Source organism: Cuculus canorus, chromosome 5, assembly GCF_017976375.1.
Source record: "Cuculus canorus isolate bCucCan1 chromosome 5, bCucCan1.pri, whole genome shotgun sequence".
NCBI classification, from domain to species: Eukaryota; Metazoa; Chordata; class Aves; order Cuculiformes; family Cuculidae; genus Cuculus; species Cuculus canorus.
Window position 1 is genome coordinate 2,395,524 of NC_071405.1, and position 27,854 is coordinate 2,423,377.

The 27,854-nt window shown below is 47.9% G+C and overlaps 2 protein-coding genes across 7 annotated transcripts in view; one reads left to right on the plus strand and one right to left on the minus strand.

The window, feature by feature from the left end:
* Positions 1 to 1,067: 1,067 nt before the first annotated feature.
* On the minus strand, positions 1,068 to 20,362 carry POLE2 (DNA polymerase epsilon 2, accessory subunit). 5 transcript variants are annotated; one of them, XM_054067096.1, is made up of 19 exons: positions 20,243 to 20,362; positions 19,007 to 19,107; positions 18,097 to 18,172; positions 17,077 to 17,154; positions 16,097 to 16,190; positions 15,458 to 15,532; positions 13,422 to 13,505; positions 12,446 to 12,502; positions 12,033 to 12,081; positions 10,519 to 10,591; positions 9,341 to 9,513; positions 7,972 to 8,061; positions 7,354 to 7,408; positions 5,406 to 5,462; positions 5,239 to 5,316; positions 4,717 to 4,825; positions 2,553 to 2,729; positions 2,367 to 2,434; positions 1,068 to 1,218 (listed from the first exon to the last, which is right to left on the minus strand). In XM_054067096.1, exons 1-19 carry the CDS (start codon positions 20,308 to 20,310, stop codon positions 1,200 to 1,202), a joined length of 1,581 nt encoding a protein of 526 aa, XP_053923071.1. In that variant the 5' UTR covers positions 20,311 to 20,362; the 3' UTR covers positions 1,068 to 1,199. The 5 variants fall into 5 exon arrangements, 3 of the variants coding, with proteins under 3 accessions (XP_053923071.1, XP_053923070.1, XP_053923069.1); XM_054067095.1 differs by having other exon boundaries at positions 5,406 to 5,465; XR_008449961.1 differs by having other exon boundaries at positions 1,076 to 1,657; positions 2,233 to 2,434; positions 5,406 to 5,465.
* Positions 20,363 to 21,725: 1,363 nt separating this feature from the next.
* KLHDC1 (kelch domain containing 1) overlaps positions 21,726 to 27,854 on the plus strand; it is a 32,870-nt gene continuing 26,741 nt past the window's right edge. The window contains exons 1-3 of one of the 2 annotated variants that reach the window (XM_054067611.1): positions 21,726 to 22,200; positions 25,970 to 26,040; positions 27,402 to 27,519. In XM_054067611.1, the coding sequence (XP_053923586.1) occupies positions 22,099 to 22,200; positions 25,970 to 26,040; positions 27,402 to 27,519 (291 nt within the window). In that variant the 5' untranslated portion in view covers positions 21,726 to 22,098. The remainder of the gene's footprint in view (positions 22,201 to 25,969; positions 26,041 to 27,401; positions 27,520 to 27,854) is intronic. The other variant, XM_054067612.1, reaches the window with a different exon arrangement.

Consider the following 27,854-nt stretch of genomic DNA (forward strand, 5'->3'; position numbering starts at 1 on the left):
CTGTAGAATCACGGAACTGTTTGTGTTGGAAGGGACCTCAAAGCCCATCCAGTCCCACCCCCTGCCACGGGCAGGGACACCTCCCACTGGATCAGGGGCTCCAAGCCCCATCCAACCTGGCCTGGAACCCCTCCAGGGATGGGGCAGCCACCACTGCTCTGGGCAATGTAAAAGCTGCTGGGGCAGAAGATGGCACTGCCATACAAACTGGCTCTTTTCGGATGGCTCCTGCAGAGGATTTCCTCCTCCTGGCCTCCTGCAGAAGTTCCAGAGGACCGTGTCCTTGCTCCCATGGACTCCCCTCACCCTGTCTGCCTGGCGCTGTCTGTACACACAGTGTATCCTGCCAACAGTAAAGACCTCACTGATGTTAACACCCAAGCCCACATTCCCAGCATCTCCTGCAGATGACTAGAATCTTGGAGTCATTAAGGTTGGAAAATATCTCTAAAATTATAAAGTACAAGCGTCAGCCCAACCCCACTGTGCCTGCTAAACCATGTCCCTGACTGCCATAGCTACCTGTTTTTTTGAACCCCTCCACGGATGGAGACTCCACTGCTGCCCTGGGCAGCCTCTGCCAGGGCTTCACCCCTCTTTCAGTAAAGACATTTTTCCTAGTATCCAATCTGAAATTCCCCTGGTACAACTTGAGGCCATTTCCTCTCATCCCATCCCTTGGGAGAAGAGCGCAGCACCCACCTCACCACAACCTCCTCTCAGGAGCTGCAGAGAGCGATGAGGTCTCCCCTCAGCCTCAACTTCTCCAGCCTAAACAACCCCAGGTCCCTCAGCTGCTCCCATAAACCCTGTGTTCCAGCCCCTTCCCCAGCTCCATTCCCTTCTCTGGACACAGCTACACAATAGCAGTAGCTGCCCGTTCAACTCAGCTCTCCCTACCTCTACTGTGTTTTTCCAACAGATGGAGATCTCCTGTTTGATGTTCACACATCTGGTTCCTCTCGTTGTCTTCCTTTATTATGCTTTTACAAGTAATCTTCGCTGTGACTTGACACCAGTTATCTGAACCGAGACCAGGATCTTTTCCTGTGAAGGTCTTATCTGTGTAGAAAACACCCTTTTTGGCTTTGATATTTACTCTAAACAGGCTGTAATACATGATAAAATCAATCCATCTCAAATCAGCGCTGCAGGTGGCTTTACAAAGCCTCTCCCCCTTTTTGCAGTCTCGCAGAGATTCACAGCCCTTGGAGCTTGCTGAAAATACCAAACAAAAACAATATTTAGGGATTTTTTGTCAGAGACAGTTTACAATGCTATTCAGTTCTTCATTTATGAAAGTCTCAATAACACTAAAGCATTTCATGGTGTGGTGTTTTCTATATTCAGGTAGAGGTTACATGAAACTGAATTGTACAAGAGTTTGCACTTCTCCCTTAGGGTTTTGCTATCGTTATTTCAAATGGAGGCACATTTCCATCGCAGCTATAAGCTCTTTGACTTTTTTTGGTGCTGCAGTTAGCTTTTTTTTCCAGTCACTGGAAGCCCACAGTGGGAATGAATACGTACAGATTGAAAATGTGTTAAGTCAAAGCATGAAAATGGCTCCCAAGATTAATGGCAATCACAAAATGAACCGAGAATAGTTCCTAAGTGTAATTAGCCTGTGTAACAGGCATCATCTCCAGAAACAAATCTGTTTCCCAACTGGATCTTAGTTACTGAAAATCATAGAATCATGGAATGGTTTGGGTTGGAAGGGACCTCAAAGCCCATCCAGTCCCACCCCCTGCCATAGGCAGGGACACCTCCCACTGGATCAGGGGCTCCAAGCCCCATCCAACCTGGCCTGGAACCCCTCCAGGGATGGGGCAGACACCACTGCTCTGGGCAACCTGGGCCAGGGCCTCCCCTCCCTCACAGCAAAACATTTCTTCCTAAGGTCTCATCTCAATCTCCCTTCCTGCAGCAGAAAACTGTTCCCCCTTGTCCCATCCTTGCACTCCCTGATAATCTTTTAACTTTTGGATCACACTTCTCATCATTGTTATTTGACTAATTTCTACATTGATTATTTCATTTCTAGGCATTTGGATTTCTTATACTGCCTAAAGATGAAGCCTCAGTCATTCCAAGCGGTGGCTGCCCCATCCCTGGAGGGGTTCCAGGCCAGGTTGGATGGGGCTTGGAGCCCCTGATCCAGTGGGAAGTGTCCCTGCCCATGGCAGGGGGTGGGACTGGATGATCTGTGGGGTCCCTTCCAACCCAAACCATTCTGTGATTAACTGCTAGAGCACTGACATTGGTTCTGTTTATAAAAGTGCTTTTCCGTGGTCCTCCTAATAACTCGGAAATCAGCAAATAAGAAGATACTTCCTTTTAAGTGAGAAAGTGAATATATTTACCTGTCTTCCACTGTCTTGTTGGAGGGATAGAATACCTTGAATGAAAATCCACTTCTTGGAAAGGAACCCTGTAAAGACAGGCAGAAACCTCGCTCAGGTAAGGAAAATACTGTACAAGTAGTTAAAGACACACCCGGCTGTGACTGTTCTCCCTTCGTATTTTGGTAAAGCGCAAGGAAATCTTACCGGGTTTATGCAGAGGCAGTCGGTGTTGGTGACAGTGAATGGGTCGTATTTATCCGCAATGACGAGCATGTCTGGCACAGGATACACCCTCAGGGTGTAGTCGTAAGCCCAGTACACGGGGCTGACGTACAGCGGGAGCGGTGTCAGATGTCCTTGCGATAATATAGTCTTTATGAACTGCGAGATAAATGTAAATAGTTAATTTGAGCCATATTCAGCAAGTCATTCCTGCACATGCTAATGCCTTGTTGGTAAATAAAGAAGCTTTGGACCTGGAAGTGTGTTTTGTGTATCTGTCTTGGTCCCTCTGATTATTAACGATTTCCAGAGTAAATTAGCAGCTCCCCTACAACAGTCGGCTGCTGCTCTCTTGTTGTGTTGGATTTTTAAATAGACTAAGTCCTTTCCAAAACCGATCAGCCAACGTTTGAAGATGTCAAAGCTATTTCATGGATCAGACTCTCCAACAAACTGCACAGTCTGCTCGCCTCTTCTTCCAGTGCAGGAAGTACCAACGCTCTCAGAACTTATGTTTTGTGTTTTTTTTTCTCCTATGGCTTTCCTCCCAGTACTAGTTAACTACAAGGCCCTCTTTCCCCTGAACTGAGGAAACCATTTGCTTAAGAAATGATTTTGATTCCTTTGGCAGTTCTTGGAGTTGCCCTGCTCCAAACACCAGCTGCCCCTTTCATTTGCTTTTTCATCTGGGAAATTCCACCCAGGGTATTTTTCTTCCCCAAACTCCCTCCTCAAGCCCCTTGAAAGCTTTTATTATCTCTAATTACTCACGTAGCTGCCATTAGGCTCCATTTTCTCCAAAGGGCCAAAATCCCTACAGTAACGTGGCGGAAGGGTCTACTGTTGAAAGGAAACTAAGCCTAGGCCTCATTCCTTAATTTGTCAACACTGATGTGGGCAGCTTTTCGTTTCAAACTCTAAATGCTTTATTCTTTTAATTAGTTCATTCCACTTCACATTTCTTGGAGAATCCTGCATTGCTTAATGCATGTTTGATTTTGCTGTGATTTATACCTGCAGCGATACAGATGTGATATAAAAACTCAAAGTATGGTGCAAAATTCCATATCTATTCATTCATGCGTTCACGCATCGCAGTGCATCCAAGCTTGCTGTTCAAAATCTCAAGATGCCTCAAATACCACTAACACCGTACAAGGCCTGAAGTCATTACTAATTCAATCTTCAACCAAGATTTCCCTCTCATTCATCTTTTTACGCTGATGGCTGAATTAAAGTGCTGAAGAGAGGCAGAAAAGGCAGAGAAACACTGAAGTTTGCAAAAGCAATCCAATTCTTTTATCCACAGAAAGTGCTGTCACGCATAATTCTACCTGGTTGCTTCCCTTCCAAGCATGAGAAAGCAGGGAAGTGATGGCTTTGCAGCAAACGCATCCGCAAACGTGCCCACAATGAGTTCCCCATGTTCCCAGAGAACCTGAGCACCGCCCTGATGGAGCAAAGAGCTGAAGGAAGTTTCCAAGTCAAACAAACAAACCAACCCCAAATAAACAGAAAGACACTCCATCTGTCACTGCAAGGAGTCAGTACTGCCTGGATTATTCTCATTCAGTTATGTCAGTGAGTCCCACCAGCTCCTGCTTTGCGCTCATTAACTGGGATCATAACGTAGGATCATAGAATCATGGAATGGTTTGAATTGGAAGGGACCTTAAAGCTCACTCAGTTCCACCCCCTGCCATAGGCAGGGACACCTCCCACTGGATGAGGTTGCTCCAAGCCCCATCCAACCTGGCCTGGAACCCCTCCAGGGATGGGGCAGCCACCACTGCTCTGGGCAGCCTGGGCCAGGGCCTCCCCACCCTCAGTGTGAAGAAATTCCTCCTTTCTTTAGATTTAGATAGTTTAGATATTAGTGACTTTCCAGTACCTGAAAGGACTTAAAGTGACCTTCCAGTCCCTGAAGGGGCTACAAGAAAGGTGGGGAGGGGCTGTTCACAAAGGCTTGTGGGGATAGGACGAGGGGCAGTGGGTATAAACTGGAGAGGGGCCCTTCCAACCCAAACCATTCTGAGATCTTTCCTACAGTCTCTCCTGGTTACTCTTGCAACGTGAGAATGCAGATCAGAGCATCCTAAAGGCTGATAAAAAAGAAATGAGGAAGCGCTGAGCACAACTCACTCACATGGCTGGGAATATCCATGTTGCTGCTAGGGAAGCGGACGCAGTTTCTGCACATTTTGTTTACCAAATCTTCGCGAAAGATAATTATTTCTTGGGTGCAATACTGAATCCTAAATGGAAAACATTTATTAAATTAAATAGGAATGAAACTAAAAAGATAGGGAGCTGATTGTAAAGTTGATCTCCCCCCTATACAGCGAAATGTAAAAGCACATTTAAATGAGAGTAATATTTTGCCATCTTCCTTTCATTCCCTCCAGATTCAGGAAAAATATGATCCTTTGAGCAGGATTTTTACACTTGCTATCAAGCTTTTAGCACTACTTCCTTTTATCAATGAATTATTTATGTCTTAATGTATTTTAAACTAGTTATAATTACTGCAGGTGAAGAAATATATTCATTGGAAAAATGTAATACCAATTTTTCCCCATAATTTGTCATTTTTGAAAATTACACCTGCACGTAAATTAGTTGTTCAGGGGGGGAAAAAAAGAAAAATTGCAGTACATTGTACTGTTACCTGCAAGGATTTGTGGTGAAAACTGAAAACGGCACCAGCTGCCTGAATTCCTGAGTAATATTTTCAGCCAGGGGAGGTCTGGAATAAAGAGGAACAGATGGAGCCATGAAGACTCTTCCCTTCTGTAACTATTTAACTCAAAATCTGAGAAAGTGAAGCAAACTGACCTGGGTAAAATAGAACCAGGACCAGGGTCTTCAGGGCCAGGAACAAACACAAATCGACTGCTGTGAAGAGTCCAATGTATCACATTTATACAACTTAGTCCATAAATGTATGCAAATAACTATTCCAGGCAGGGATGACAGCTCCTTATGGACCACATACGTCACAGCTAAGACTGAAGATCCATATGCATCCTGCACTGTAGAGGAGGAAGCCTCCAAAACTGGTCACCGTGTGAGGTGGGTCGACTGGGGATCTGAGACCCACAGGGTGTGCAGCCCGGCTCGACTCAGTGGTGATCCCTAACAGGGAACCCAGACAATCCAGCAGTGACGTCCCATGACAGCCCCACTGGGATGCGGGATGGAGGAACAATCCATGAGACACGCTTGTCGCGTCTCATCACATCAATAAACGTGATGGCTGGAGAACAAGGGTTGTGAGAGGTGGTTGAGGGACCTGGTGCTGTTTAGTCTGGAGAAGAGGAGGCTGAGGGGAGACCTCATCACTCTCTGCAGCTCCCTGGAAGGAGGGAGGTGGTGAGGTGGGTGCTGGGCTCTTCTCCCAAGTGACAGGCGATATAGGATGAGAGGAAATGGCCTCAGGTTGCACCGGGGCAGGTTCAGATTGGACATCAGGAACGATTTCTTCACGGAAAGGGTTCTCAGGCCCTGGCAGAGGCTGCCAAGGAAGGTGGTGGAGTCCCTATCCCTGGAGCGGTTTAGAAGACGGGGAGATGAGGTGCTCAGGGATCTGGTTTAGTAGTGGACAGGTGCGGTTGGACTTGATGATCTCAAAGGTCTTTTCCAACCAAACGATTCTACGATTCTATGATCTCACACAGCTGGAGAGCCACAGGCTGTGGCCATTCCGGCTTTGGGGGCCCACTCTAGGAATGAGCTCTGCTTATGTGCTGCTTTTGCAAACTCAAGCATCAGAAGCCAGAGAGGACCAGCCTGGCTGCTCCTAGTTTCACCTCCCTTTGTATATTCAAATCTCCACAGAAGGGATTCAGTTCTCTTCAGTGCTCCCACAGAGCAGGGACACAGGAAGGAAGAAATAAAAGATTCCTTTGCAGGACAGTGCGTGGCTTTGGTTTGAAGAACCATGTGTGCAAAAAGGGAAAGGACAGGAAGGAAATGCTTCCACGTTCCTGGGGCTGGCTCAGAGGCCTGTATGTGCTCACAGCAGCATCGATGTTTCAACATCAGTTTATAAAGCAGCACCGCTTGGGCAGAGGCCTGCTGATTCATAGAATCACAGAATGGTTTCACCTGGAAAAGACGTTCAAGGTCATCGAGTACAACCATCGATCCAGCTCTGCTAAGTCTGCTGCCAGACCATGTCCCCAAGTATGACATCTGCTATTCTTTGAAACCCCACCAGTGATGGGGACTCCACCTTCTCCCTGGGCAGCCTCTGCCAGGGCCTGAGAACCCTTTCAGTGAAGAAATTCCTCCTAATATCCAGCCTAAATCTCTCCTGATATCTTGAGGCCATTTCACCTTCTGTCATTGGCTACCAGCAAGAAGAGACCATCTCCCACCTATCTACAACCTCCTTTTAGGTACTTGTAGAGAGTGATGAGGTCTCCTCTCAGCCTCCTTTTCTCCAAGGGAATTCCAGGGTGGACAGGCTCACCCAAACAGCACTTTCAGGGAAACATAAGCCTTTAAAAATAATTAAACATAATGTTTAATCCTTGTGGAAAATGTTCCGGGGAGAAGTAGTTTCACCTTCACTCACTCAACAGAAGCTGCCATGGCCACGCTATTTTAGATAAAGCCAAAGCATTATCCTGCTCCCAAAATAAACTGCAAGACCAACTCCCTGCCTCAGAGCTGGCTCATGATAATGAGAAAACATGCTATCGGCCAGCTTCTTAAAGTAATTAAAGCAAAGTTTCACACCATAAACATATTTCCCTTTCCATAGCCCTTTGCCATGTACCTTTTATGGATGCTGGGATATTCACATATAATATCAGCAAGAGCCTTCAATGAACCTAGAGCATGAGAAAAAAATCCATGATGTAAATACATGGTGAGACAATAAATGCGTGATAAATACTCTGTACTTCAGTACACGAAAATGTGTCACTTTGAAAATAATTTCGTTTCTACTTTACTTGTTTTGCTGTCATTCTTTTAATTTAATCATAGAATCATAGAATGGTTTGGGCTGGAAGGAACCTCAAAGCCCACCCAGTCCCAACCCTGCTGTGGGCAGGGACACCTCCCACTGGATCAGGGGCTCCAAGCCCCATCCAACCTGGCCTGGAACCCCTCTAGGGATGGGGCAGCCCCCACTGCTCTGGGCAACCTGGGCCAGGGCCTCCCCACCCTCAGCGTGAAGAATTTCCTCCTAATGTCCCATCTAAATCTTCCCCTTTCCAATGTAAAGCCATTCCCCCTCTTTCTATTACTCCAGACCCTTGAAAGAAGCCCCTCCCCAGCTTTCCTGGAGCCCCTTTCAGCACTGGAAGCTGCTCTAAGGTCCCCCCAGAGCCTTCTCTTTTCCAGGCTGAACAAGCCCCACATGTCTGACTCCATACAAGGAATTCCCCACCTTTCAGTGACTGGATTTGATTTTTTCCATATGGTGCAGATGAAAAGTTTCCACAAAAGAAAAAGCAGGTTGGAGGTGCAGCGGAATAACCTGGGAAAAGAGAGTATCTGTTAGTGTAGCATCCATTCACACCAGTATCCATCATTCTTCAGCCTTCAATCTGTTCTATGGAAAGCAGAATCTGAAACAGCTCTTGGAGCTCTGCCGCTGTTGATGCACCTGAACTATTTTCTTCATACAGGCTTTTGTTAACTTAAAAGGGATGATGGCAGTGTAGAAATGTCACTTCAAGGGAGCCCTCTGCTATTTACAGGCCCAGTTCCCACAATACTGTCTACCTGTATCCAACTGCTGACCCCGGTCATGTAATTACACAAAGTATAATTATAATAAACAATACAATTCAACATGTACTCTGTCCCTGAAGAGAAAAATGGGAGTAGGAAGAAAGCGGTTATTATTAACCTCCGTGCATCATTCCAATGCAAGGGCTCTACCAACATTTAATTCCCTCTTTGGCATCAAAAAGCAACAGCAACTGGAATTGCCTGAGCATTGTAAAACTGATGAATCCTCACAATACCACTGATGACTCAGAAATACAGAAAACAGTGAAAAAAGAAACCCACTTCTCATCCCTAAGGGAGAAATCATAGAACCATGGAATGGTTTGAGTTGGAAGGGACCTTAAAGATCATCCAGTTCCAATCTCCCTGCCATGAGCAGGGACACCTCCCACTGGATCAGGGGCTCCAAGCCTCATCCAACCTGGCCTGGAACCCCTCCAGGGATGGGGCAGCCTCCACTGCTCTAGGACACCTGGGCCAGGGCCTCCCCACCATCAGCATGAAGAATTTCCTCCTAACGCCTCATCTAAATCTTCCCCCTTCCAATTTAAAGCCATTCTCCCTCATTCTATCACTACAGGCCTTTGTAAAAATGAAAGCATCTACTCCAGCACTCACCTCCCGCACATCATCCCCTGAGAAAGGGCTCAGCAATGTTTTTTTATCTTGTTATTCCACTCAGCTATGATTACTCTCCATTTATAATCACAAAGCTCATTACGTGCCTCATAAAAAAGTCTTAAAACAGTGAATACAGCGTATGCGTCTGTGCCAGCGAGTTCAGTATTCTAACCTCACAGTCCCTTTTAACCACAGCCCCTCCATCTCTTCAGCATTTCCAATCTCCAGTTTGCTTCAAGGATCTTGTGGGGCTTACAGGGAAGCTGGGGAGGGACTTTTTCCAAGGCCTGGAGTGACCAGATGACGGGGAATGGCTTTAATTGGAATGGGGAAGATTTAGCCTGGATATGAGGAAGGAATTCCCTAAAGCAAGGCTCAAAGTCAAAGGAGCTCTCACCTACCTGAAAACATCGTGTGAAGCTTTTCCAGCACCTCTGCTTGGTCCAACCACACATCAGACAGAAACACAAACATGGCATCTTCATTTTCATCCTCCAGCTGCTTTAGTTTCGCAGAAGCTTTTACTGAAGCTGATGAAGGGCCTCCAAAGAAGTTCACGTTCCCGTAGAAGGCTCTGCATCATCACAATATTCCAGTTAGTTCTGCATTCTTCCCAAATAATTTTCATTATGACTCTTTACACTTTTTATGACACTTTAGCCATTTTTATAATGAGGATGATGATAATATAAGTGGCCACATAGTACCAACCATCTTCCAATACTTTGTGGATGATCAAGATGATTTCAAGATGATGCAAGGGCTGGAGCACCTCCCATAGGAGGACAGGCTGAGAGTTGCAGTTGTTGAGCCTGGAGAAGAGAAGGCTGAGGGGAAAGAGCAGCTTCCAGCACTGAAAGGGGCTCCAGCAATGCTGGGGAGGGCTCTGGATCAGAGAGGGCAGGGAGAGGATGAGGGGGAATGGCTTTAAGCTTAAAGAGGGGAGATTGAGATGAGACATTGGGAAGAAAAGTTTTGCTGTGAGGGTGGGGAGGCCCTGGCCCAGGTTGCCCAGAGCAGTGGGGGCTGCCCCATCCCTGGAGGGGTTCCAGGCCAGGTTGGATGGGGCTTGGAGCCCCTGATCCAGTGGGAGGTGTCCCTGCCCATGGCAGGGGGTGGAACTGGATGGGCTTTGAGGTCCCTTCCAACCCAAACAATTTCATGATTCTATGTGGAAACAAAGCAATATGGCAGTCACCCAGATACAAACCAGGGCTGCTGCCCTGCCTTAATTTAACAGATTGTCTCAGGGTAATATTTATCCAGAGTTCTTTCCCACATCCATTCCTTGAGCAACAAGAAATTTCTTATTCCCATGTAACAATTGCAACAGAGAAGGGCTGAGATCTCAATTGCCATTAATATGCAGAACCCAGTGGCCTTTGCAAAGGTTTTTCACTGGTCCAAACAAACCAGCAAGTCTCTGAAAAGCTTCCTTAAAATCCTCTTTACTTTGAAGCACTTGGAGAGGGGGAAGAACCACACGTTTTGATGTCACAGACATTATAAAACAATGATGCGCTTGCTCAGAAGCCCATAACAAAACAGAGGGTGAGGCCGCTGAGAGCCAGTTTCATACCTCGTGGTAGCAGAAGGCTCAGTAGGGGGAAATCCAAATGCGTTCACATGAAAAACTTCATCTTCATACCAACCTAAAAGATTTTTAACAACAAAATAACCTTTAGTTTCTCTAACAACACCATGTCCCAGACATGATTCAGTATTGGCAGCCGTCCTGCATAGCTGTTCCCAGCCTCCACCAACCCATCGCATGCGATAGCCCCGGTCCCTGCGCTGCTCCGTGGTGAGCCAGATCAGGGAATTGGCCGGCTCAACAATAGGTTGAGCAAGGAAACAGCTATTTTTTAACCCCTGTCACTTCTTTGCTGTTCAGCCACGTAAAGAATCTTTTCAATCCAAGCGAGTAAGGATGTAGGGGAACGGGAATAATTTTTGCTGGCCCTGGCTCAGAGAATCATAGAATTATGGAATGGTTTGGGTTGGAAGAGACCTTAAAACCCATCTAACTCCAACCCCCTGCCATGGGCTGGGACACCTCCCACTGGATCAGGGGCTCCAAGCCCCATCCAACCTGGCCTTGAACCTCTCCAGGGATGGGGCAGCCACCACTGCTCTGGGCAACCTGGGCCAGGGCCTCCCCACCCTCAGCGTGAAGAAATTCTTCCCTATGTCCAGTCTAAATCTGCCCCTCTCCAGTTTATACCCACTGCCCCTCGTCCTATCCCTCCAAGCCTTAGTGAACAGCCCCTCCCCAGCTTTCCTGTAGCCCCTTCAGGTACTGGAAGCTGCTCTAAGGTCTCCTCAGAGCCTTCTCTTCCCTAGGATGAACAACCCCAACTCTCTCAGCCTGTCCTCATATGGGAGGTGCTCCAGCCCTCAGATTATCTTTGTAGCCTCCTCTGGACCCGTTCCAACAGCTCCATCTCCTCCTTATGCTGAGGATTCCATAATTGGACACAATATCCCAGATGAGGACTCAAGAGAGTGATAGAGGGGCAGAAGAAGAGGGGCCAGAGAAGTCCTCATCAAACTCAGTATTGATACAGGCTAGGGGATGAAGAGATTGAGAGCAGCCCTGAGGAGAAAGACTTGGGGGTCCTGGTGGATGTTTTAGCAGTTTTAAATGGTTTTAAACTGAAAGAGAACAGGTTTAGAGTAGGCATTAGGAAGATTTTGCACTGAGGGTGGGGAGGCCCTGGCCCAGGTTGCCCAGAGCAGTGGTGGCTGCCCCATCCCTGGAGGGGTTCAAGGCCAGGTTGGATGGGGCTTGGAGCCCCTGATCCAGTGGGAAGTGTCCCTGCCCATGGTAGGGGGTGGAACTGGATGGGCTTGGAGGTCCCTTCCAACCCAAACCATTCTATCATAATCACTGAAACCCTCAAACTTCACAGTACTCTGTCCTCTGCCTCCAGAGCCCACAATGTAACAGGAGAGGTTCGTGGCCCAAAAGATTAATGGCAAACCTCACCGATGCGAGATGTGCCTGTTCAGCCACACCTGAAGACACAGAACTGCGGCAACAGCCATTAACAGAACAACTTATCATGAGCAAAGAAAACCAGTCTGCTTTACCTTCTGCCAACACAAAGCACGATTCGGTGTATAAACCACTGTGGAACTGGTGCAGAAAGGTTAAGAAATATATTTTCTTAGATCAGGACTCTTAAAGTAGCTCTTTTGCCCCAGTTTGCTTTCCAGCTGGTGCAATACGTTTGGACAGCACTGGAAGTTCACAGGCTGCCTTCAGAGCCAGGAGATCACCTGCAAAGAGGAACACGCTCAGCTTCCACCAGGAGGAATAAACCCCGTCCTAACAGCCTCTCTGAAAGGGTGCTGAGCTGCAGTGACCAAGTGACTTGAAAAGAAGCAAAAAGACAGAGCTGCGATACTCAGTACAAAATTTGTAGTGGTCAGAATCGATTTGTCATTCAGTCTGCAGTTCTCCAGGTCCATAGGAAGTCTCTTACACCACAGAAAAAGGATATGGCTTTGCTAAGGTCGAGCTGGACAACTCCGGTAGGGTCTTCTAGGAAAAATTTCCCCTAAAAAACAGGATGAATTAATAAAGCAAAGTACACCTAAACATACAAATACTTCAAACAGGAGCATCTATCAGTCAGCATTCAGAAATAATTTAGCCGGTTTTATCACTGTGAGCTTAGAAGACACGGGAAGAACTGAAAACAATGCAGTTATAGAATCACAGAATCATAGAATTGCTTCGTTGGAAAAGACGTTCAAGATCATGAAGTCCAACCATACCTGCCACTAATAAATCATATCCCTAAGCACTTCATCTCCTTGTCTTCTAAACCCCTCCAGGGATGGGGACTCCACCCCCTCCCTGAGCAGCCTCTGTCAGGGCCTGAGAACCCTTTCGGTGAAGAAATTTGTCCTGATATCCAATCTGAACCTGCCCTGGTGCAACTTGAGGCCATTTTCTCGTCCTATTGCCTGTCAGTTGGGCAAAGAGACCAATATCCTTCTCTCCACAACTTCCTTTCAGGCAGTTGGAGACAGTGATGAGGTCTCCCCTCAGCCTACTCCAGCCTGAACAACCCCAGGTCCCTCAGCCGCTCCTCAGAAGACTTGTAGGTAGTAGTAATTTGTAGGACGTTAGGGTAGGTGTATCACCACCTTCCCTTTGAGCTATGCCTGTCTGGGTCGCTGGGGCTCCCCTACAACCACAGTTCAGCGCAACAGCAGGTCCGAACACAGCCAGGGGAAGTGCCGGCTTTCCAAGTGGCATTCCTAGAAAACCAAACTGATTCTGCCTGCTGACACCCACTGCTTGTGGAAAAATCTCCTCTTAGGGAAGGGCTCTTGCACCACTGACACCGACAGGAGCTCTCCCACTGACATACGACAGGATTAAGCAGGGAGATATTTAAGCCTCCTCATATTCTAATACAACATGGGATGAATGGTGGCCAAGAAACTCTACAATAAAAAGCAACCTACCTCCTTGAGCTGAGTTATCATCCCGAGCACAATCACTTCGCCCACTTTAGCTGTATTGCCCAACAGAGTTTCTATTGTTTTCAGCTGTAAAGGCAAAAAAAAAATCAAATAAAAATTAAATCAAACTCTCTATTTATCTATTCTTAAGCAACCAAGACAAAGCACCACACAGCACGTGTTTACATTAACACACAGATGAGCTACGAGAGAATTCAGGCCCATTACAAAACTCAGAGACATATTTCTGAAGGGCAAACGTAGCACAGTTTAGGGAAAGCTATCCAACAGCGGCTGCTAGTGCAAACAAATATTTATTGTTATATTATTTATATTTAATATTATTTTGCTTACACGTGGATTAAAACAGGAAAGAGCAAGCAGCAACTTCTGCTCCTGCCTAAGTATGTCAGTTGTAGTAAGAAGATCCTCAGCACGATCCAATTGGAACCAGAGGCCAGAAGAGTAAGGACTTTAATGAAAGAACCTTAGTTTGAGGACACAGAACCCTCCAGAGTGGTGCAGGTGACACCATCCAGCATTCCACAGCTTCTGGACAAGCTTACTCTCATTTGTCAAGCTGCAGCTAAAAAGCATAATCCTCCTCCAGAAACAGCATAAGAAATTTGAGAACCTCATGAGTTTCAACAAAGCCAAGTGTAAGGTCCTGCACCTGGGTCGGGCCAATCCCTGTGTTCAATCCAGGCTGGGGATGATGTGATTGAGAGCAGCCCTGCAGAGAAGGACTTGGGGTGTTGCGGGGTGAGAAGCTCGACATGAGCCGGGAATGTGCGCTCACAGCCCAGAAGGCAAACCATGTCCTGGGCTGCATCCAAAGCAGCGTGGCCAGCAGGGTGAGGGAATTATTTCTGCCTCTCTGTTCCTCTCTTGTGAGACCTCATCTGGAATCCTGTGTCCAGTTCTGGAATCCTCAACGTGAGAAGGAGATGGAGCTGTTGGAACGGGTCTAGAGGAGGCGACAAAGATGATGCGAGGGCTGGAGCACCTCCCATACGAGGACAGGCTGGGAGAGTTGGGGTTGTTCAGCCTGGAGAAGAGAAGGTTCCAAGGAGATTTTACAGTGACCTTCCAGTACCTGAAGGGGCTCCAGGAAAGCTGGAGAGGGGCTGTTCACAAAGGGGGGATAGGACGAGGGGGAACGGGTGTAAACTGGACAGGGGCAGACTTAGACTAGACATTAGGAAGAATTTCTTCACCATGAGAGTGGTGAGGCCCTCGCCCAGGAAGGTTGTGGCTGCCCCGTCCCTGGAGGTGTTCCAGGCCAGGTTGGATGGGCCTTGGAGCCCCTGATCCAGTGGGAGGTGTCCCTGCCCATGGCAGGGGGGTCGGAACCAGATGATCTTTAAGGTCTCTTCCAACCCAAACTATTCTATGAGTCTATGATTTGCCACAGCTTTCTGGGTCGATAGGATGCAGCCAAGGTGCCTGCAAAGCCTGGGTGGAGATGCAGCCTCAAGGTCAGCCTTAGGTCAGCTGCTTTTTTGTCCATTAATGGGGAGAAACAGGAAAGCTGAGTAAAGGAAGCGCTGTTACGTGGTACCTTGCAACACACACACACACACGTTCATCTCTGTTTAGAAGAATATAGTAACTATATAACTATATAACATAGAGAGAGTATTTAATGAGAGAAAGCAGAAGCGAGAACAGAATGGACTAAAGTTCTGACCTCCTCCAAGCGCAGGTTTCTGAATTTAGTGCTTACCAAAGGAAAAGGCCAGGAAAGCATCCCCAGGCAGAGGGAAGCAAAGTGTAACCGGCTGAATGTTCTTCTGCCTTCTGGAAGCTACATTTCTCTTGTGCTTCACAGCTGCCTTTGAGCAGCTTGGTCAGCACGCTGATCTGAGCCAAATAATGGCATTTTTGATACAAGGGCTAAGAATGATAGATAATAATTAATTTCCATTGATTACCCATATCGGATGTAAAACTGAAATGCCACTGGAGAGCTATTACTGCATTAAAATGTGACGCAAGTGCAGCTTCCTTTGCAAGAAAAAATACACGAGCTTTTTTACCTGGAATTTGCTCCCGCTGTCATCAGGATGAACAACAACTGCTGAAGGAGTGAACAACTCGTGCCTGTGAGTCCTCTGCAGAAACCAAAATTGAAGTAATCCAGTTTAAAAATAAATAGGCACTGTCAAAAAGCCAATTCATCACCACCACTGCACAAAAGAGTTCTTAAAGTTCTCTATTTTAGCCACCAATGCTTAATTGGTTGAGCACAATCAGTTCTTTAGACAAGAATTTGCTTCTAAGAAAGAGACGATCAATAATACTGGACAAAAACAAGCCCATAAAGTAACAGCAAAGCATCTGTAATGCTTTTAAAAGAAGTTATTCCTGACTACGTGCAAGGAAGGGACTAAGAGAGCAAAGGAAGTAAACTGTGTTAAATGCTGACTGTAAGGACAAGAGCAGGCACTCTCTCTTCACGGCAGGGCCTACTAAAATAAGCAATTTGGGGTTTTTTTACTAACAGAGAGCCTGAAGAAAATACCTTGCAAAAGTTTTCACTTCTGTTCTCAGTCCCATTTTATTTAAACCACACCTCACAAAAGCACCTCAACACAAAATGGTGCTGTGCACATGAGAATATAAACACCAACATTTTGTTTGCGGGTGTTGTTAAACAAAGCAAAACTTTTCCAGACCTGCTGTAAGATGGAGTAGCGCTCCCGAAACAGTTCCGCTTTATCTCTGGCAGTCCCAAACAAACTCGGTGCAGGGAGGTTGGTCATCGACAGCCTGCAAGAAGTTTAATACAGACAAGATTAAAAAAAAGGTACCTTCCACACACAAAAATGATTTATTGATCTAAGTGTTGTAGAAGGCTGTAAAGCTGTAACATGACTGCATAATTTATTTGCTCAACAAGGAAGATTTCTGTGAGGCATCCTGTGTTTCTGCATCTTCAAGGCTACATCCATTTAATTTCCCTCTCACTCACAGGTCCTGAGATTTATCTTCCTGCCTGAATGGGGCTCTGCAGAAACCAGTCTTTAAAAAAGCAACTATGTCTTTTAAGTGGCCATGAACAAGAGAACCATGAACTCTAAGCTATGAACTCTTCCTCTTGGTTAGCAGATTGTCTTTATGGCATTCTCTGCTTCCAATAGCCTGGAAGTGGCACTGGAATTAAACTCCTCCTGCAAACACACAGCTTGCTTTTGCTGGACCGGTGGAATCAAGGAGCAAAGACAGAAAATGAGCTGCACGCAACATGAAAGTTGCTGCAGCTCCTCACACCACTGTCCCTTCCTGTACTTCCATGTGTACAAACTGGAGAGGCGTAGGTTTAGATTAGACATTAGGAGGAATTTCTTCACGCTACGAGTGGGGAGGCCCTGGCCCAGGTTGCCCAGAGCAGTGGGGGCTGCCCCATCCCTGGAGGGGTTCAAGGCCAGGTTGGATGGGGCTTGGAGCCCCTGATCCAGTGGGAGGTGTCCCTGCCCATGCCAGGGGGTGGGACTGGATGGACTTTGAGGTCCCTCCCAACACAAACCATTCCATGATTCTGTTTTTCTGTGAGCAGACCCAAGAGGGAAAGATCAGAAAACAGCCTTTTAACTGTATAGCAATAGAGGATTTTTTTCTTAAGAAGTGCTTGAAACTTAAAATATGCAAGACTTACGGTAGAAACCTCTTTCTTTCTGAATTATAAATATAACGTGGAATGTCGAAAGCTCCAATAATGTTGAAAACGTTTTCTCTGAAATAAGAATACATTTACAACTTTATCTGAAGCAGATCAAACTGTAGCAAAACATGCTCAATAAAATTATATTCCTTTTTTCACTGCCGCCCTGCATTAACATCCTTTCTCCCACATCAATACACCTACTAGATTGTACTGCACCTTCTAATTCAAGAAAGGAAACCTTTCACAATTTCATTTAGAAATATGAGAGGGGTACATCTCCTTCCCTTATGATCCCCTGCTGTCTTTTTTAACAACAAAACAGCCCTGGCATGGTTAATGTGAACAGCATTAAACAATGGGCATGCACAACTCTTCAGACTTAATTGAGTTGATACGTCCCATCATTCAGCACAGGAAGGACACGGATATGTTGGAGCGAGTCCAGAGGAGGCCACGAAGATGAGGTGAGGGCTGGAGCACCTCCTGTATGAGGGCAGGCTGAGAGAGCTGGGGTTCATCATCTTTGTGGCCTCCTCTGGACCTGTGTCAACAGTTTCTTATCCTTCTTATGCTACAGGTTCCAGAACTGGACACAGGACTCCAGGTGAGGTCTCACCAGAGCAGAGGGGCAGAATCCACTCCCTCGTCCTGCTGGCCACGCTGCTTTGGATGCAGCCCAGGACACGGTTGGTTTCTGCTCTGTGAGCACACGTTGAGCTTCTCATGAGTGAGCAGTTCCAGGCCCTTCTCCTCAGGGCTGCTCTCAATCACGTCATCCCCAAGCCTGTATTTTAATTCCAGAACATTGACTTTATATTTAGAATCTCAGGCCGATCCCTGAGAATAAATTTTCTAAGAAGGAACAAAACAAGCCTTCAAAGACAGTACCAGAAAGGCAAAAGCACAAAGTAATTACAGCACGTGTACCACTGCCATTTATTTCCCAAGAAGAAATAAGGGAACACAAACCAACTCCCATAAACCTCAAACAGAAAATTAACATCAACATACATAGTTTCATCCGATGTTTGGCTGCATTCTTGGACGGCTGCTTCCACCATGGACTGTTCAACCATATTAGATGACACTGAAAAGCAAATTGCAAAGGATTAGGGCTGGATGGAAAGTGGTAAGGAAGAACATACGGGGTGCTCAAATGTTTTACAGAAATGGTTCAGAGTGATATATTACACAAATAATCCACAATATAAGAAGAAGGAACTGTTAGCATCAGTCCAGAGGAGACCACGGAGATGATCTGAGGGCTGGAGCACCTCCAGTATGAGGCTGAGAGAATTGGGTTTGTTCAGCCTGGAGAAGAGAAGGCTGTGGGGAGACCTTAGAGCAGCTTCCAGGACTGAAAGGGGCTCCAGGAAAGCTGGAGAGGGGCTCTGGATCAGGGAGCGCAGGGATAGGATGAGGGGGAACGTCTTTAAATTGGAAGGGGCAAGATTTAGATGAGACATTAGGAAGAAATTCCTCATGCTGAGGGTGGGGAGGGATAGGATGAGGGGGAACGGCTTTAAGCTTAAAGAGGGGAGATTGAGATGAGATATTCAGAAGAAATGTTTTGCTGTGAGGGTGGGGAGGCCCTGGCCCAGGTTGCCCAGAGCAGTGGTGGCTGCCCCATCCCTGGAGGTGTTCAAGGCCAGGTTGGATGGGGCTTGGAGCCCCTGATCCAGTGGGAGGTGTCCCTGCCCATGGCAGGGAGTTGAAACTGGATGGATTTTAAGGTTCAATCCCACCTGACCATTCTATTACTCCATGAAATAAGAACATTTTTAGCAAGCTGTTTCTCTTTACAAACTGATCACTTAATATTCTCACCAGAAGGATGCATATCTAGAGAAAAAAATACCCCTCCCACACTGCCCCCACCATTAAGAAAAGGTTGCTTAAGAAAAAGCAACCGTTTACTTACAAGGCTGTTTTTCAATGGCGTCGATGACATTTTCAATTACATCATCAAGTTCTACTTCACTGACGGACTGCAGAGCTTCGGTAAGATACTTCAGAGCATCCCTAATTCCAGAGAAGAAAGTCAGCTCAAAAAGCAATCAATATACATTACAGTTTATACAAACTATGCCAGATTTAGCAGTTGGGCACCATCCCTGGAGGTGTTCCAGGCCAGGTTGGATGGGGCTTGGAGCCCTGATCCAGTGGGAGGTGTCCCTGCCCATGGCAGGGGGTGGAAGTGGGTGGGCTTTGAAGTCCCTTTCAACCCAAACTATTCCACAATTCTATGATCACTAAATGGCTTGTAATTAAAAAAAGCGAAATACTTAGTACTGTGCAATACTGCAATAGTTTAAGTCAAAGAAAGAAAACCATCAGGATTGCAAACATTGAAGATAAGAAGGAGGTGCGGAGAGCCTCATCTTCAGAGAGACTCAGGTCAGAAAGGACCTCTAAGGGCTCCTGGTCCATCTTTCTTCTCCAACAGCACAGGTCAGTCACTGCTCACAGAGCTGAGCGCTTTGAACACCTCTGGCCCTGTGCTGGTGCTTCACTGCTCTCCCTGGAAACAACTTTTTTCATAGGATTACAGTCTACAGTAGAAGCAGCGTCTGGAGACCACCTGGCTCAGCCTTCCCCTGAAAGCAAGGACTTGGGATGACACCATCTGGGTACCGGAGTGGGCACTGAAGTGGGCACCAGAGCAGCACCGGAGCAGGAAGTGATGCAGGTACCAGAGCGGGTACTGGAATAGGCACTGGAATGTGTACCAACCTGGGTACTGGAGTGAGCACCAGAGCGGGTACCAGAGCAGGTACTGGAGTGGGCACCATAGTGGGCACAGGAGGAGGTAGTGATGTGGGTAGCAGAGTGGGCCCCAGAGTGGGCCCTACAGTGGGTACCGGAGTGGGTACTGGAATGGGCACCACAGCAAGTACTGGAATGGGCACTGGAGTGGGCACTGACGCAAGCACCAGAGCAGCACCCGGAGCAGGTGGTAAAGCAGATACCAGAGCGGGCACTGGAGCGGCCACCGGAGAAGCACAGCAGTGACACTGGAGCGGCCACCGGAGCGGCACCGAATGGGTACTGGACCCGGCACTGGAGTGGCCACCGGAGCGGGTACCGGAGCGTTCCGGGAATGGGCACAAGAGCAAGCCCCGGAGCGGGTACCGTCCCCTCACCCCCCCGTACTCACGCCCGCAGCAGGAAGCCCCGCAACCGGAACGCGCAGCTCAGCCGCCGCCTCACCCGGTCGCCGTCCATCGCCCCGCTGCGCGCCAACCGCCCGGCCACGCCCCTGCCCGCCTTGGCCACGCCCCTCTGACCCCCGCCCCAGCTGCCCGGACCATGGCCCCGCCCCCGAGCTGCCCCGCCCCGATTAACCATGGCCACGCCCCCTCTGACCACCGCCCCCAGCTGCCCGGACCCTGCCCCGACTGCAGCTGCCCTGCCCCGCCCCGATTAACCATGGCCACGCCCCCCGACTCCGCCCCTTCTGCCTTGGCCCCGCCCCCGGCAGGGCCCGCCCCGCCCTGGTCCCCTTTTGTTATAGTAACTAGTTGTTGTATCACTATGATTCCAGGATTCCATGCTTCTGCATTTCTGATTCCATTATCCCAGGATTCCATGCTTGCATGATTCTGTGATCCCAGGACTCTGATTCTGTGATTCCATTATTCTACATTTCTACGACTCCATTATTCCAGCATTCCATAATTCTAGATTTCTATGATTCCATTATTTTGGTATTCTACGATACCAGGATTCCATATTTCTATGACTCTACGATTCCATGATTCTGTGATTCCATTATTCTGTGCTCACGTTATTCTATATTTCTATGATTCCATGATTGTACAGTTCTATGATTCCATCATCCCAGGATTCTGATTCCCTACTTCTGATTCCACGATGCTGTTTCCACAATTCCCTATGTCTACGATTCCCTATTCCCACAACTCCCTACTTCTATATTTCCATTATTCCCTATGCCCACGATTCCCTATGTCTATGATTCCACGATTCCCTATTGCCACGATTCTCTGATTCCATGATTCTCTATATTTCCACAATTCCCTATTCCCACGATTCCTTATCTCCAGGATTCCACGATTCCCTATTCCCACAATTCCCCATGCCTATGATGCCACGATTCCCTATTTCCATGATTCCCTCTTTCCATGATTCCCTATTCCCACGATTCCCTATTTTCACGATTCTCTATTCCCACGATTCCCTATGTCTGTGATTCCACGATTCTCTATTCCCACAATTCCCTATCTCCAGGATTCCACGACTCTCTATATTTCCACAATTCCCTATGTCTATGATTCCATGATTTCCTATTTCCATGATTCCATATTTCTGTCATTCCCTATTCCCACAATTCCTTATGCCTACGATTCCCCGATTCCCTATCTCCAAAATTCCACGATTCCCTATTCCCACAACTCCCTATGCCTATGATGCCATGATTCCCTCTTTCCATGATTCCCTCTTTCCATGATTCCCTATTCCCACAATTCCCTATTTCCACGATTCTCTCTGTCTGATTCCACGATTCTCTATTCCCATGATTCCCTTTCTACAGGATTCCACAACTCTCTATATTTCCACAATTCCCTATGTGTATGATTCCATGATTCCGTACTTCCATGATTCCATATTTGTCATTCCCTATTCCCACAATTCCTTATGTCTACGATTCCCCGATTCCCTATTCCCACGATTCCTTATCTCCAGGATTCCACGATGCCCTATTCCCACAATTCCCTATGCCTATGATTCCACGATTCCCTCTTTCCATGATTCCCTCTTTCCACGATTCCCTATTCCCACGATTCCCTATGTCTGTGATCCCACGACCCCCTGTTCCCACGACCCCCCCATGCCTCCATCCCCGCTGTTTCCGCCCCGGGGCAGCGAGCGCGGACGGAGCCGCCGCAGCCTTTAGACCCTCCTCGCTTCCCGTCCGGGCCCAGCGGCCGAGCCGCAGCCTCTGCCGGCGGAGGCGTTTGGCGGCCGGGCCGCTCCTTCCGTCCCCCCCGCAAGATGGCGGCGGGCCCCAAGGACCCCTTCTGCGTGGCCGAGGAGCGCAGCGGGCACTGCGCCGTGGTGGACGGGACCTGCCTCTACGTGTGGGGGGGATACGTGGTAAGGCGCGGGGGAGGCGGGTGGAGGGCGCTGTGGCGGGGGAGGACCCGGGCTGGGGTGTCGGCCGGGGCTGGAGCAGCCGCGCGGGAGGAGCGGGGCGGGACGGGGAGGAGGGGGGGGGGAGTGAAGGGGACGGGGCTCTCCCCCCCGCCGCCCCCGCGCGCGCCCCCACCCCGGCCGGGCACGGAGGGCGCACGCTGATTGGCTGCGGCCGCGCCCCCCTTCGGTCTGGCCGCGAGCGCGGGCTCTGATTGGCTGACGGGCGCGCCGGGGGGGCGGGACTTTGAATGGCGGCGGTGGCGCGTGTGGCTGCGCCGGGAAGGGCGGTGGGCGGCGGAGTGGGGTGTCCGTCCCTGTGTGCTTCCTTCTCACCCATGTGTTTCTGCCCTCTCTCAGCGTCTGCTTCCGTCTCACCCACGTGCTGTCCTCTCACCCATGTGCTTCCTCTGCCCTCCCAACATGTGCTTCCCTCTCACCCATTTGCTGTTGCCCTCTTGTTGGAAAAACGTTAATTTAGCTGAAGAATTAGGGCCCAATTAAAATAAGATTAGAATTATAGGTTATGTATATTGTATTTAGCATTTGATAGATATTGTGTTTAGCATTTAATTTTGTTGATCTTTATAGTTAAGTGTGGGCAGACTTTGTGTCTGTCTCTGTAGACAGTGATGGTTTTCTCACAAACCACATATAACCTTCACAAGTATGATATTAGGGAGTGCTTAGAAAGAATGTACTGACAACCTTATCCGAGCAGAGCCTACGCTTTTACTAACGACCTTATCTGAACACAGTCTACATTTGTGAAGGCCAGAAGCATACCAAGGGCAGTCAAGTGAAGATAAGGAAATGCTGGTGTCCACACAAATGATGAGACAATCCTCAAATACACATGCATGAAGAAATGATGTAATCTGTTGAATATACATTAGATTGCGAAACACTTAAGGGTTAAATTGCGGACCGCCGGGATCGTCTGGGAACCTGATTTGGGTTTGAATACCCCTGGTTCCCGGGGCCTCGAAATAAAGCACCACATATAACTTACCTGGAATGGTTATGTGTTTGTCTCTACGCTAACACTCTCATCCCTGCGCTTCTGCCCTCGCTCGTGTGCTTCCCTCTCGTCCATATGCTTCTGCCCTCTCTCAGCGTATGCTGCCCTCATCCCCGTGTTTCTGCCCTCTCATGTACTTTCCTCTCACCCATGCACTTCTGCCCCCTCAGTGTGCTGGGGGTGTTTAGCCTGGAGAAGAGGAGGCTGAGGGGAGACCTTATTACTCTCTACAACTACCTGAAAGGAGGTTGTGGAGAGGAGGGAGCTGGGCTCTTCTCCCAAGTAACAGGGGACAGGACAAGGGGGAATGGCCTCAAGCTCTGCCAGGGGAGGTTCAGGTTGGATATCAGAAAAAAATTCTTCACAGAAGGAGTCATTGGGCACTGGAACAGCTGCCCAGGGAGGTGGTTGAGTCGCCTTCCCTGGAGGTGTTTAAGGAACGGGTGGATGAAGTGCTGAGGGACATGGTTTAGGGAGTGTTAGGAATGGTTGGACTCGATGATCCAGTGGGTCCTTTCCAACCTGGTGATTCTGTGATTCTTCCCTCTCGCTCATGATCTTCTGCCCTCTCTCAGCATGTGCTTCCCTCATCCATGCCCTTCTGCCCTCTCTCAGTATGTGCTGCTCACTCACCCACATGCTTCTGCTCTCTCAGTGGGTGCTGCCCACTCACCCGTGCATTTCTGCCCTCTCAACATATGCTGCTCACTCACCCATGTGCTTCTGCTCTCTTTCAACATGCGCTTCCCTCTCACCCATGTGCTCCTGCCCTCTTTCAACGTGTGTTTCTCTCACCCATGTGCTTCTGCCTTCTCTCAGTGTGTGCTTCCCTCTCGCCCCTGCATCCCTTCCTTTCTCCCTTGCGCTCCTCTCCCCCTGCGCTCCTTTGCTCTCATCCCTGTGCTGCCCTCTTGCCCCTGCACCACTTCCCTTTCACTCCTGCACTGCTGCTCCCTTGCCTTGCAATCCTACGCTCTCATCCCTGTGCTCAGCATAGGAGGACATGGAATTGTTGGAGCGAGTCTAGAGGAGGCCATGGAAATGCTCCGAGGGCTGGAGCACTTCCCGTATGAGGGCAGGCCGAGAGAGTTGAGGTTGTTCAGCCTGGAGAAGAGAAGGCTCCGAGACCTTAGAGCAGCTTCCAGTACTGAAAGGGGTGCCAGGAAAGCTGGGGAGGGGCTCTGGATCAGGGAGTGCAGGGACTGAATGGGGGGGAACAGTTTTCAGCTGCAAGAGGGGAGATTGAGATGACATCTTTAGGAAGAAATGTTTTGCTGAGCGTGGTGAGGCCCTGACCCAGGTTGCCCAGAGCAGTGGTGGCTGCCCCATCCCTGGAGGGGTTCCAGGCCAGGTTGGGTGGGGTTTGGAGCCCCTGATCCAGTGGGAGGTGTCCCTGCCCATGGCAGGGGGTGGGACTGGATGGGCTTTGAAGTCCCTTCCAACCCAAACCATTCTGTGATTCTATGAAGTAACCAGTATCAGTAACTAAGTGGTTAATAATTATATTTCAGGTTTGTATTTAACTGTATTTACTGAAGCTGGCTGGTTATTCCCACACAGTCTTTCATTCCTGTCTAGTGCTGAGACAATAACAAATGGTGTAATTGTTACTCTGCCTGAGTGCTACAAGCGCATTGTGTTTGGCTTCCTTCTCCTGTTCATTACTCTTCCTCATCATTACTTCCCAAAATATTTTTCTTTCTTCCTTGGCCTGTGTTGGGAGACTTCCTAGATCTGTTTTCCCCAGAGGAACTATTTTTCTCCTTCATGTTATGGCATAGGTTAAGCTCTTCTATATTTGACACTTTGTTCTTTCACAACAACTAAAGAGGAAGTCAGAAAAAAGTACTGATTTTAAAAATAAGGAAGGAGTTCCTCAGGCCCACTCACTCACTGACTGACTTCAATGTTTTGCCAAGGAAGATGTGTAACAGCATAAACCAGACCAGATTTGAAACTCACACATTAAAACTCATTGTCTTTGGTTTTGGGAGATACTTTTAACTGGGCAACAACTCTTGGTATGATTGAAATTCCCAGAGGAGGGTGTAACTGAAAACCACAGAACAAAGAGTTACCTGTGGCAGCTGAAGGAAGGAAGACCTTCAAGATCATCAAGTCCACTCCTTCACCAAACCCCTGAGCACCTCATCTGCCCATCTTTTAAACCCCTCCAGGGATGGGGACTCCACCACCTCCCTGGGCAGCCTCTGCCAGGTCCTGAGAACCCTTTGGGGGAAGAATTTTTTCCTGATGTTCAGTCTGAACCTCCCCTGGTGCAACTTGAGGCCATTCGGTCTCATCCTCTAGCCTGGCACTTGGGAGAAGAGACCAACACCCACCTCACTACAACCTTCTTTCAGGCAGCTGTAGACAAAGTGCTGTTAGCAAAGCTCAGTGACATCAGGGAACGCCTACCACCACATTTTAATAGCTTCCAAAAGTGAAAAACACCTTTGAACCTCTAGTATAAACTGTAAACTGTTAGTGTTATTGAGCTGCCTGTCTACAACTGTCATTATCAGTGCAGAAATGCTAGGATATGACTTACACTCTGGTACATTATCTCCCTGAGGTTGTTCTGTGTTGCTAAGGAGTGTAATTTGGTATTTCATTTTTTAAAACGTATGGTGTATAACGTAGAATTGAATTGATCATAGAATGGTTTGGGTCAGAGTGATTTAACGTTTGCCAATTTATTTTTGGTTGTAGTCGATTGAAGAAAATGAGGTTTATCTGCCTAACGATGAGCTCTGGATCTATGAAATGGATAGCGGGTTGTGGTAAGTAGCATAATTTCTATTTAATTAATAGATGAAGTTGATCTTTGCATAGGTTGCAGTTGGCTGCGGTGAAAATTTTGCCTTCCTTCAGTTACGTGAATTATTGGATGTGTTCCCTGGAGTTTAAATAGCAGACTTTTAATGTAAAGACTGAAAAACAGATGTGTACTTGTAAATTGCTCCAGGAAACACTTGAAATTCCCTCCTTCCCTCCCTCCTCTGTTGGTTGCTGCCTGTTTCTTTTGGTGCAAGAGGTGCCTCAAGCCGCCTCATCCTCTCTCATGGTTTTTACCCTGGTGTCCCTGTATCAGTTGCGCTGGTTCAGCTGTTTATATGGTCACACAGGAAACCGGATCGGGAAAGTGATCTGCGTTAAAAATAACCTTTCATTTTCTATGGTTATTTTTAACCTGGATCCATTCTTACTCTTGTTCAGTTTGCAGCGTGAATGGTTGCACACGCGTAGCCAAGTGCATTGTGCAGCGCGGGATCAGGAAGGAATGAGAGAGCAAGAGACGGGGAAGGTGGGTTGGCTGCAGCAGGGCTGGTGCCGGAAGAGAAGCAGTGCCCTGAGTGGTTGTTAATGAGTTTTGAGCAGGGACAGGTTACTTGTTCACAGCTTGTGATTTAGCTTTTCGTTTTCATGGCTTCTTCCAATTCTTTGAGGTTGGGTTATGGTGTCAGAACTCAAAGCTGTGAGAACCTTTTTCTTCTGTACAGCCAGCAGTGACAGACAATCATAGAATCATGGAGTGGGTTGGATTGGAAGGGACCTTAAAGCCCATCCAGTCCCACCCCCTGCCGTGGGCAGGGACACCTCCCACTGGATCAGGGGCTCCAAGCCCCATCCAGCCTGGCCTTGAACACCTTCAGGGATGGGGCAGCCACCACTGCTCTGGGCAGCCTGGGTCAGGGCTTCCTCAGCCTCATCGTGAAGAATTTCTTCCTAATGTCTCATGTAACTCTTCCGTCTTCCAATTTAAAGCCATTCCCCCTTGTCCTGTCACTCCAGGCCCTTGGAAAAAGCCCCTCCCCAGCTTTCCTGGAGCCCCTTTCAGTGCTAGAAGCTGCTCTAATGTCTCCCCAGCGCCTTCTCTTCTCCAGGCTGAACAACCCCGACTCCCTCAGCCTGTCCTCAGAGCAGAGAATATGCACAATATTCAACTGAAAGTTGTCTTCTACCTCAGGAGCCTGACTTCATCCTTTAGCTGTCATTTCTAGCGTCGATTATGACCAAAGCATCACTAAAACTGTCTTTTTAGGTTTAAATGTAACAATTATCCATACATCTGGTTTGGGTTTGTTAATTTTAGCATGTTTGAAAGCAGCTTTATATGACTTAAAATATGTGCTAATTGCAGGACAATGCACTTAATGGAAGGAGAGTTGCCCACCTCCATGTCGGGAAGCTGCGGGGCAAGCATTAATGGGAAGCTGTACATTTTTGGTGGATTTGATGATAAAGGATACAGTAACCGGGTATCGTATTCTCTTCTTTCCTACTTGCTGTGTTTGAATGAATAAATGGTAATGCTGAGTTACTATTCAGTGTGGGGCGCCCTGCATTGGAATTAATGGGAATTTTAAATAAAAGCTTTATTTTTGTAGAAAAAGTATATTTTTAAACTAAGAAAAAACTTCAGGTTTTGGAGTTTTGTTCAGTTCCATGTGTTTTTCTGTGATTTTCTTCAAATCACAGAATGGCTTGGGTTGGAACGGACCTTAAAGCCCATCCAGTTCCAACACCTCCTGCTGGATCAGGGGCTCCAAGCCCCATCCAACCTGGTCTTGAACACCTCCAGGGATGGGGCAGC

What these genes read in the sequence shown, in the direction of transcription:
- POLE2 (XM_054067094.1), bottom strand. Translation starts at nt 20,310, where the DNA reads ATGGACGGCGACCGGGTGAGGCGGCGGCTGAGCTGCGCGTTCCGGTTG. An exon ending in GCTTCACACGATGTTTTCAG is followed by an intron (nt 8,062 to 9,340) that starts GTAGGTGAGAGC and finishes CTCTTTTCCCAG; the next exon opens with GTTATTCCGCTGCACCTCCA. An exon ending in TATCCCAGCATCCATAAAAG is followed by an intron (nt 5,466 to 7,353) that starts GTACATGGCAAA and finishes GACTCTTCACAG; the next exon opens with CAGTCGATTTGTGTTTGTTC.